Source organism: Cyprinodon variegatus, unplaced genomic scaffold, assembly GCF_000732505.1.
Source record: "Cyprinodon variegatus isolate N-32 unplaced genomic scaffold, C_variegatus-1.0 Scaffold894, whole genome shotgun sequence".
NCBI classification, from domain to species: domain Eukaryota; kingdom Metazoa; phylum Chordata; class Actinopteri; order Cyprinodontiformes; family Cyprinodontidae; genus Cyprinodon; species Cyprinodon variegatus.
In genome coordinates, this window is record NW_015151347.1 from 260,642 (window position 1) to 271,655 (window position 11,014).

Sequence of the window (11,014 nt, forward strand, 5' to 3'; positions counted from 1 at the left end):
TCTAAAGCTTCATTACTTGCTATTAACACGCCATTGAACGGTGTGTGAGTTGGTTTGGGGCAGTACTGCTGTATCTGTTCACACTGTGGTGGCGAAGCTTTTAGTGAGTCAATCGCCTGTGGCCTTTGTGTCTGCTTCCACAAGCAGAGGTTTGTCTCTCAGGGTCCTCGCTCCCAGATTAATCCTAATCCCTTTCAAAACTTTGACTCGGGTTGTACTTAATCCTAGACGAAACCGAAACCCGCTCCCTGTGGAGATGAGTGTGCTCTCTGCTGTCGTGGCGTTTCACTCCCAAGCCATCACCCTTGTTCAGGAAACCGCCTGCATGTGTTGATTGCATGTTTAGGGATCGAAGTGGTTGTGTTTGTGTGGAAGTTGTAAGGAAATGGTTAGCCTATGTGGTGAACGTCAAGCCATCTGTATTGCGGATTTGGTGCTTGTGTGTGCGTCTGTTTGTCTGTGTGCATGCGGTTGTGGTTGCAGCCCTTTTTGTGGACAGGGTGATCAGAGTCCCCTGGTGGCATCATGGGGACGAGCAACTGAAGGAAATCAGGGCACTCTAAATTTGTCACTGCAGCATAACCCACTTAATGAAAGAATACAAGCTTCCTTGTATGCACTTTCCCTCAGACTGCTCGGTGCTTGTGTATATTTTTCCTTTTTTTTATCACACAGGCACCCATGTTGACAAGTGTTAACTGGGTAATATGGAAATCAGAAGGCAACGAGCACATGTTCAAATGAGTCAGTGTTTTCAGTTGTCAGCCTTTGCATGGGTGTTTTCCTTTGCAGATTGTGTAGCCTCTGCTCAGGAGCGCTCGGCCTGGATTATGTTGTTACGGTTTACGGAGGCAGTTGAGGGAATACCTCCAGCTAGCACATCCGAGACAGAGGAAAATATTTGTTTGCCCTCAGGCTTCTGCAGGGGTTGCAAGATAGTTTAAAACTCAGCTAAAACCCCCTGTATGCTACAGACACCTGAGAAAAGACTTTTTTTTACTGCATTTATGTTGGTAAATATCTCCTTTAAAGACAGTTCTTAGTAAAGAAATTGTTCTATTAGTAAAGAAAGTGTACAAGCAAAAAAAAAAAAACATTTAACAAACAGTTTTGTATTTAGAGTCATTTAATGATTCTAATATATACAAAATCCACATTAATTAGAGGTGTGACAATACATCCTGCTCACTAGATGAGATAATATGTAAAAGTGGATTTGATGGGTTTTTTTTTGTTTTCTAGTTCTAATTAGAGATGCACTGATCCGATACCTGGATATTAGCTCTGATATCGATTAATTAGATGCATCAGATATTGGTGATTTGAAATTAGATGTCAGAGATCCATTCCAATATGTTGATCGTTTTCTTTTTTAACAATGTTTATTTAAAAGTTAAAGCCTTCACTCAAATGGTAAAAGATATGGACCGTTTCTCAATTCCCAAGAATTAGGTTAATTTTTAAATTAACCTAAAAAATATACATTTTTGGATTGAAAATGAAATAAAATGAAGGTCTTATGACTTTTGAAACTGATTTTTAAAGAAGTGGTTCAGTTAAATGAATGTGTTTAGGTAAATTTTTTAATTGAATGCTTATTTTTGGATTAAAAATAAAATAAAATAAAGGACTTATGACTTTTGAAACTGATTTTTAATAAGTGGTTCAGTTTAAATATTCCAGTTCAAGTTTAATCCATGGAACTATTTTAAAATTCAAAAATAAATAATAATATAAAGTAGATGAACACGTATGGTCAAAATTGCCTTAAAACAGATAAGGAAACTTCTTAGTTTAGTAAAGACATACTGTAAAATCTTAAGTCATGTCAACCTAACAGTCATGTCCAAAAACGGCTTGTTTTGTTTTTATGACCGGAATTGTGGAAAACAACTCGTGAAGTTGGACCAGCTAGAAGAGCGAGGTGCTAGAGAACGCTGGGACCCTTTTTCCACCTGGATCCCCGCTATTTTTGACCCTCGTGTCCCTCCGTTGTCGGACAAACTCGGCCCCACCTCCTTCCGCCTTGGCCGTATCTAGACCCACAGCGTATAGCGCAGACCACGCTGAAAATTTAGCATAAATCAAAAATGTCTGCGTCAAGCTCACTGTGACACACTGCTGTAAGAGTATAACCAGGAAGCGAGGTAGGAGGGCAAAATAGGTGTAGCGCCACCGCAACACAGGAGTCAGAATTACGCCCAGGAGCAAATGGATAAAAATAGACTGGAGGAAAAAAAACAATGAATTGATTCTCTTGCGGACGTATCGATGCATCGGATTGTTGGCTGTTGGATCGATGCATCGATACAAAACGATTATTATTTACACCCCTACAGGAAATAAGATACGCATAGAGTAGAGCGGATGTAGATTAGACCAATCAGAGACCTCCTGTCTGCGGCCAACTACAATTTAGGAGAGATGCACCAGAGTGTCTGCGGAGGGGGCGGGGTCATATTTACATTCACTGCGACACACGCAGACAACCTGGTTTCTGAGTATAACCAGCCTTAAGTGTGTCCACCATATTGGATCAGTCCATTTGCTGCACAGGTTCAAAAAGGTCCAAACAGACAGCAGCAAACCATTTGAAAACAAATAGTGCGAAGAGCAGTGTTGCCAACTTAGCACATTTGTTGCCACATTTAACGACTTTTCAGACCCTCTAGCACTTTTATTTCAAAAAAGTGCCTAGTGCGAAATCTAGCAACTTTTTTTCTGCTACTGGAGACTTTGGCGACAACATATAAAAGGAGCAAACTCTGCTCTCCACTGCAAGCAGATTGGTAACCCCGCCTCCTGCTTTCCTCTATCTTGTCTGCTGTCATGATTCATGCAGCTATTATTTCATACGTTTGAAAAATAGAGAACAGATAAGCAGATCATGGCTTTTCTACAGTGAAAAGAATGACTGTTATTTACTTTTGCCGCCGCCTTTTTGGAAACACAGGAAGGAGCAATCAGCTAAGTGAGCTTAGTGATTGGAGAAAATCTTTCATTCCTTTTGAGACGGCATGAAAAGTCAACTTAGTACAAAACATAGAGAGGAAAACACCAAGAAAAGGGATAATAAGGCGGGGACAAAACATAGAACAAACAATGTATGTCTATTCTATTAAAATTTCTGTATCTGTGTAATTGGTCTGTTTTATGTGTTGTCTTCTCAGTTCAGAGGATCCCCTGCCTGTCTTTGCCTAGGGCCCCCAATTTCCTAAATCCGCCCCTGACGCCATCAGTGAAGCTAAAACTAATTTAGCATATTTACAGACCAACGTTTTTCATCTTATTCGATAACTAGATTAGTTGAGGAGCAAAAATTATGATGTGATCCTACTAAAATGATAGATGACTGGTTTGCACACATTCATTCAAAGTAAACTTTATGATAAAACATAAATTTGAGACTTTTATTACCATTTTTACAGTCATAGTTGTACAAACATTTCTGTAATGTTTAGTACAATCTGACTCTATGCTAACATCTGACTGTGGTGAAACTAATAATATTTCTCTATGTGAGATATCAGGGACCGGTGGAAAGATACACTGGTGACCCACAATTTAAACTGTATTTATTTAGTTTTTGTTGTTTTGCTTGAGAACAAATGTTGATGTAATTCTTGTGTTGAAGAATTGACAGTTGAAGAAGTGGAAAAAAATTATTATTCGATTCTGACAATAGCATTAACACTTTTTACCATTCATGAAAACCCAGTATTACATATCATGTCAATTGGCGGCTAGATAGTTTGTTATATCTCTGCTGCACCTTTGTTTTACGGATCTAGTTTTTATAATCCTTTCTAATCATTTTTGTCAAGACCCCTTTGTCCAAAGTCCAAAGAAATGTCTAGGAATAGGAAATCTTTCTTTTGTCTCCTTGAGACCGAAGGTTCTATATATGTCTTTCATGTGCGACTTAAAGTCCTTGTTAAACAGCTAGCACTGTGCTTTGTCAGCATATTGAAATAGTTCTTTGAGTAACTGTCCCCCAGGGGCCGAGTCTGTTTTCTGGGGCCCATATAGACACTGCCCACCTTTGTGTTGGAATTTGAAGTGAGAAAAGAGAAGCCTTGTGAACATTTATATTCTCTATGAAAGGAGCAATTCTAAAAGACCCTAAAGAAAGCATAAAAAAATTATTTGTGGGTCTTCTCTTTTTATTATAATGGATTTCTATATACCATCACTAAATACACTTTAAACCAGTGGCGGCTGGAGGAGTTTTCTCCTGAGTGGGGCTATACATTCAAAACAGACATACCAAAAAACAATCAAACATATTCTAATTTATCATTCCAGTATATTTATATTAATTCCAACAACAACAAAAAACACTTAATTTCATTTATAGGTTTACTTTTTGTACAAAATGTTACCCTTCTTAGGCTTTGTGAAGGCAAATCTGTGTTTTACAGTTTTGAATGCTTTATTATTGTGGCACAAACCTTAAAAAAAAATTATGTACCAGTTTAATCATGTAGAAGCTATTAGCTTTATTTTTTTAATCCATAACTACTATGTATTTTCTGAGAATGTGTTTATTTAAGAGCAATTATGCAAATTTACTAACGCCTTGAAAAAGTACACTATTATATTATTTTCCATGTGAATCCCAAGTTGTTCATGCTTCTTGCCTTTTCTAAAAAGTGCTTTAAATCCGTCCTACCTGTCTTTATCCATACTGGGTCAGACCATGACGTTTTAAAAAGGAGGCAGAAAGCAGAATAAAGTGCAGGGGTTGACATTAAGGATTTTTACCACTTGCCCAAAGGGCAAGTGACTTTTACATTTCATTTGCCCAGAAACAATTTTTACTTGCCCAGTATAATGTTTGATAAATATAGTTCCTAATATTCATTTTTGTATATATATCAATGAAACATGTTTGTTTTTTTAATGTTTTTTGTAATTCAGTAAGTTTCCAGGTTCCTGGTGTGTATATGCATGCGTCAGATAATGAACTCAAGCCTACATTACCGTGTTAACATGCTTTTCAATCCTTCCTGCACATTCTTTTCAAACTAAACTTTGCTTGAAACTGTTATGTGCTTGGAAAAATATAAATTGTAATGTTAAAAATCTAAAAAAAATATGACAGGTTAAAAACTTAAAATAAATCACAAGACAGAAGTCAATGTCACAGATGAATAACTTTTATTTTAGAGTCACGGTATGTTTATACAAGATAATACTATTAATATAATGTGACTTTTCTAGAGAATCATTATACATAGTTATTTTATACAGGGTTTCCACAGTCTTACATCATTTCAGAATTCCCTGACTTTTAACTGACTCAGGATTAGTTTTCCGTGACAAAATAAATGCAGCAACAAGACAATAATAATAACAGGTCACCAATTTAACATGTTTAGCTCTATAACATTTAAATGCACCTCTCCAATGTCTAAGAGAAAAAAAAAAATTTATGAAAATTTTTTAATGTATTACCTGCATCACTGTACAGAAGACTGCCATATAGTAGCACTTTCTAGCTTGTTTGTCGTTTTGGTAACTACATCAAAATTACCACTAGGTGGACAAAAATCACGCCATCTAGTGGAAAATCCCCCGGCTTTTTCAAATCACGCGAGAATGTGTCTAAAACAACAAAAATGGCGCCGGCAACGCTTGTGGGTTGTTTTCATCGAATGTCAGTGATTTTAAAGTAATTTTGAGTGATAAATAATTTTTTTTTGCGAACATTGCACTTGCCCGGCGGGCAAATGCAATGAAATTTGTAGTCTCCCGACAACAAAAACTACTTGCCCCGGGCGATCGGGCGATAGGTAACATCGAGCCCTGAAGCATAAGCCTCGCTGCATGCAGTTAGCTAAGGCTTGTAAGTAGACCAGGTCCTGGAAAAAGACCAAGTGTGCCGTCTCCATCTGTCTTTTGGACTCCTGATTAATTTTGAAATTCGGTTGATCAGGTCCAAATGCTTTCACCTCCAGCTTCTCTTCATTTAAGGGACTTTACTTAATTAAATTTTTCATGCTCCCTTTCTCTCTCTCTCTCTCACCAATGATCGTCTCCAACTTCCATGACCTGACCTGTCAATCAGCCGCACTATAACTGTGACGTCAGTTCCTTTCAGCTCTGGGTGCAGGAGAGCTACACCCCGAGATCTCCTTTCATTTTGTTTTGCAAAGGCGGTACTGCACATGAACAACTTTCAACAAGAGCCTATGGCCAAAGACTTTTTGAGCCCCAGGGCGGAAATACGTCACCAAACTTACAACATCTTTAATAATTATTAACCTTTCAAAATAATAACTCAAGATGCATGAAAATTACACTGGTAAAATGTTTAATTCAGTTCACATGAGCACAAGGCATGTCTGCTCATCGCAGTTATGTAATTGTTCAATGTGTGCAAGCAACATATTCTCATTATCAGTTCGTATGAAATCGTACGAAAAGTTATGCACAGTATTTCGTACGTTTTTGACGTTTTTCCTCGAAAAAACCGATCAGTGCGCATGCGCATCCAGACAGACGAAAAAAGCAGATCCGCGGACGGACGTAAAACTGGGGAAAACAGTGCAATAATTACTTCTTGATGTCTCTAACTACAGTAGGTTGCTTGCTGTTTTCTATCTTAGGGTTAGGGTTAATTGTATGTAAATTCTATGTCATTGAATGGTGCGTAAGATGCGCATGCGCAAGGATATCTTCTCTCGAGGCAAGACGTAAAAATACGATGAAAAAAACGTCAAAAACGTACGAAATTACTGTGCATAACTTTTCGTACGATTTCATACGAACTGATAATGAGAATACACTGGTGCAAGTATTGCCCGATACAAGAAAAAAACGTGAGCTGAAAAAATAAGCCGCCCGATGTATCGTTCTGTCTCTACAATTTGTGGTCTAGAAATAAAACACACCCATAATCAGATGGACAGCTTTAGTAAAACAGTTACATTAAAATTGCAACCTAACAGCTAAACAGGAAAACACCAATTAGATTCTATTATATTTCCAAATTTTTATTGAGGTTTTATAGAATCAAAAAGCAGTTCAGACCACAAGAGAAAAAGCAGGGTATGTAAACCTCATATTTAACATTTTTTAATTGTCATGAATAACTAAATACATATGAATAAATAGCACATGTACATATTGGTTGCTTAATGTTTAGAGGTTTTCAGATGAACATTTCTTCATGGTTGCCTGATGGTCATATGTCTTTGTTTTTGTTTTTTTTATTCATTAGTTAATCAGTTAACTTGGGCATTCCTCAGGGAACAAACAGGCTTGTTTTTCTGGGGGTTTTTTTCATGCGGAAGGGGTGGGGGGGATGGAGTTATTCTAGGTATGCATGCTGCCAGCCTCCATCTGCATCCCATTCCTTTTTTTTGGTGTGTATCCTCACACATCCCCTTTATCTTCAGAATATTAAAGCACTGCACTGTCAGGAGCTATTGTAAGGATTGCTCCCCAAATCTTTTTTGCATGACTGATTCCCTTTTGTTTCATCACGCTTATTCATCCTCTACAAATTGTCTTAAATATGACATGATGTGAGGGGGGGAAAAGTGGAAGAGGAGGGGGGAAAAGTGTGCAAATGAAAAAGATAGGGACATAGGGATGAGGGAGGTATATGGTGCATAGGCATATGGCAGTCGTTTAAAAAAAGAACCTTTGGTGAAGTGCTCCAGGGCTTTGAGGGAGACTTGTGAGGGCATAAAAGAGAGAAAGTAGAAGGGAAACAGAAGTGACAAAAAAAGAGAGGACAAGTGAGAAATATAAATGCTAAAAGGTGGAGAAAAAAAGGAGTGAGGGGGAGAAAAGTGAGAAGAGAGATGGGTGAATGAGAGAGGGAAGAGAGGGAGGGAGAAAGCGCTGGAGGGGTGATATTTAATGTGATAAATGAGTTGTGACAGTCCGCCTCTAACCCCTTTCCAACCAGCAAGGCGGAGGACTACAGAAATAGAAAGCATTATGGGTAAAAGGGCATATACACCATTATATATGGATATAGAAAGAAAACCGTTCTGTAGGAATGCAAAGGTGGAGGGAGCTCAGTGCCAGCAGAGGGACATTCATAGGCAGCATTATAGTGAAGGAGGGAGTGGTGATGCATGCTTATAGCCTGTAAAAGCACTGAGTGAAGCAAAGCAATTTGGGTAAAGGACACACAACATCATGGCGAAGGGAAAAAAGGAGAAATGCAACAGTGGAGGAAGGAGGGGAAGAGAGGCGATGCAGCAGTGGCTTAATCATTCACTCTCTGAGAATGCAAGAAGAAAAAGGGGGGGTGAACCAAAGCTGAAAGACAGAAAATGTAAAGAACAATCCCCCATGTTGGATTTACTAAAAGTTTTCCATGTCTCATGCCTATAAGGGACAGCTAATTATGCCTTGTCATTACGCAGCATGGAACGCTAGCAGGAGCCTCATGCTTGCTTTGTGTTCACGTTAGGTAGTCGTTGGGAGCAATGGCAGTGCTGGGCCATCTGCTGCGGTTGTGGTCTATGGACTGGAAGGCAGAGGGTCCAGAAGACAATGACAGCCACTGTAGTTGGAGGTTGGGGAGTGGAAGCCTGGGAGATGACTCATGGGGAGGAATGAAGAGGGGAGAAAGAAAGAGGAGGGGAGGGCCGCCAAGTTTTGAGGGAGACTAAAAGTCGGGAGCGAGAACAGACGGGATGTGAGCCACCCAATGGCTGAAGATCACTATTTGATCTCCCCTTAGTGACCTTGAACACTACCCCTTTCCCCCTACTTCATAGTTTTTCATCTTCAACTCTTTTCTCTTTTCTTCTTCTCCTCCCTCCATACCTTTGCCTTTCAACTTGGTTAGAAACTGTGGTGCTTGGTTTATGGCCGCAGGCCACAGAGTGATCAAATGTGGCGATGATGTCAATCCATTGCTGTTGGGGGAATGCAAATTTGAATCAAATTATCAGCAGGCTTGTGCAATAATATGCTGGAGTGATGTTAAAGCAGCTTTAACTTTTCTTTCTTTTTTTTTTCTTCTTTTGCTTTCCAAGCAGCAGTGAGGACAGCAAGATTCTCTCAGGAGCCCGCAGACCAGTCGGTGGTGAGGGGCCAGAGGGTGCTCCTGTCCTGCGTCGTCTTCAACTACTCTGGCATTGTTCAGTGGACCAAAGATGGTCTGGCTCTGGGCATCGGAGAGGACCTGCGGGGTAAGACTTGTTATGTCGTCCTTAGGCTCTCCTTTCATAACAATGAGTTCAGATTTAAAGCTACTTTGAATTTCTTTGAACTGAAAGTACTGAGGCTGCACTTTTAAGTTTGGAATCTGCACTTGAACTCACTCCACATATGAACATTCCGACAAAACATTCTCCTCTGCTTAGCCTTAGGGTAAGTTTACTAAAGTTCCTACAATGTTTTACATACCAACACCTCTGGAGCATTGGACATATACCAGGCAACAGAAATAGGAGTTTAAAGAGTTAATATAATTTAATTATGCTTCAGTTTTTAAATCAATGGTTGGATTTTTGAAGGTTGGGATATAAAAATGAACAGAAATGTCAATAGAAGTTAAAATTTACAGTGAGAATGTCTGAAGTTTCATACCTACCATTATGAACATTAGTCTAACTGGTTTGTGGTATATCTACCTTCAGTAAATGTGTGCCTACGCAGCTAGGAAGTAGAAATAACAGCAGCAGGGAGGTAATCTGATTACTAACCATATCAACTAGCGAATCCCACAGGTTCTGCTGAATTTACCAGATGCAAATTTTGAACCTAAAGCTAAATATAGCAAAGTACTTATCACTGCTCTTCTCAAAATCACAGTAAACTAATTGGTATTACCTTCTTCATTAGATAGCACAGTTACATTGGAGAAACCAAAGAACAAGGACACAAACAAAAGCACAACACAGGAGAGTCAGCAGCTCTGGGAGAGATTCTGCAGTCCACTCGCACAAGAACAAAGGTCACACCTTTGTTTTAGAAAATTATCAGATTTTGGACAGAGAGGACAGATGGTTTGAAGGAGGGGCTAAGGAGGATATCTTTGTTAAAAAAGAAAAGCTATCACTGAACGAGGGGGATTGCCGTTCTAGTTTTCAGTTGTCTTCTATTCATTCCTGGAACTTATTACGAAGGAGTTACATAAGCACACTCATCGTAATTCAAATGGCCAAACACAAAACCCATACACAACAACAGACTCCCAACAACCAATGAGAACAACGGGTGGGTCTTTGAGTCCAGTTACCTCTGGTTTAAACCTTTTTTTTCTGGTTGCCATGACCCAGATGACAGAATTTGCACTAAGAGAAATAAGACAAGGGAGGGTGTTAAAATATCAAGGCACTAGGAATGAATTGGTGAAGAAAATCACTATTTTTATTTAAAAACTCATTGAATATAAATGAAAATATAGAATTGATTTATCGGCTTGGCTGTTTCGACCACAGCTTAGGAATCATGGATCTATGCTATTGTTAGTAACATAACTATATTAGAAAGAAACCCCAAAAACTACCAAAAATAACAACTCAATTCAACAGTGAAACACCCATGCTCACCATGAAGGTATCAGTCGGATGGTAAAAGAAGATGAAGGAAAAAAAATTAAATTGATGGATCTCTTTGTAAAAACAAAATACTTGGAATACATTTTACTAAGCCTTTGGGTATGTGATAGAATTTCCTGTCTTATCTGGCTAGCATTCCCCAACACTTAGATATGTGCTATGCTCTAGGAGTTGGAAGGTCACCAGGAGAATTTGAGGTTTCTCTTCTACTTTGATGTACTTTTATTCCACCTAGACATTTGGGAAATGGCTTTAGTTTCCTAATGGTGAGTCATTTAGAATGTTTTTAGAGCATAAACAGTAGTATATAGGATTTCCTAAAAGCGCGTTCACGAGTCTACGGAAACCGCGGCAGACCAAACCAGACGAAAGTGCGCATTCAGCGTCTGCTCTGCCGATAATGCAAGCGTAGAAGAAGAAATGTGCTGTTTACCTGTGCAAAGAAAGAAACAACAAAAGAAAAATGTCTGAGGACTTCA

The 11,014-nt window shown here is 38.9% G+C and overlaps 1 protein-coding gene across 2 annotated transcripts in view; it reads left to right on the forward strand.

The window, feature by feature from the left end:
- LOC107099654 (kin of IRRE-like protein 1) overlaps positions 1-11,014 on the forward strand; it is a 64,980-nt gene that overhangs the window by 27,597 nt on the left and 26,369 nt on the right. For both annotated transcript variants that reach the window (XM_015397867.1, XM_015397868.1), the window contains exon 2: positions 9,009-9,161. In XM_015397867.1, the coding sequence (XP_015253353.1) occupies positions 9,009-9,161 (153 nt within the window). The remainder of the gene's footprint in view (positions 1-9,008; positions 9,162-11,014) is intronic.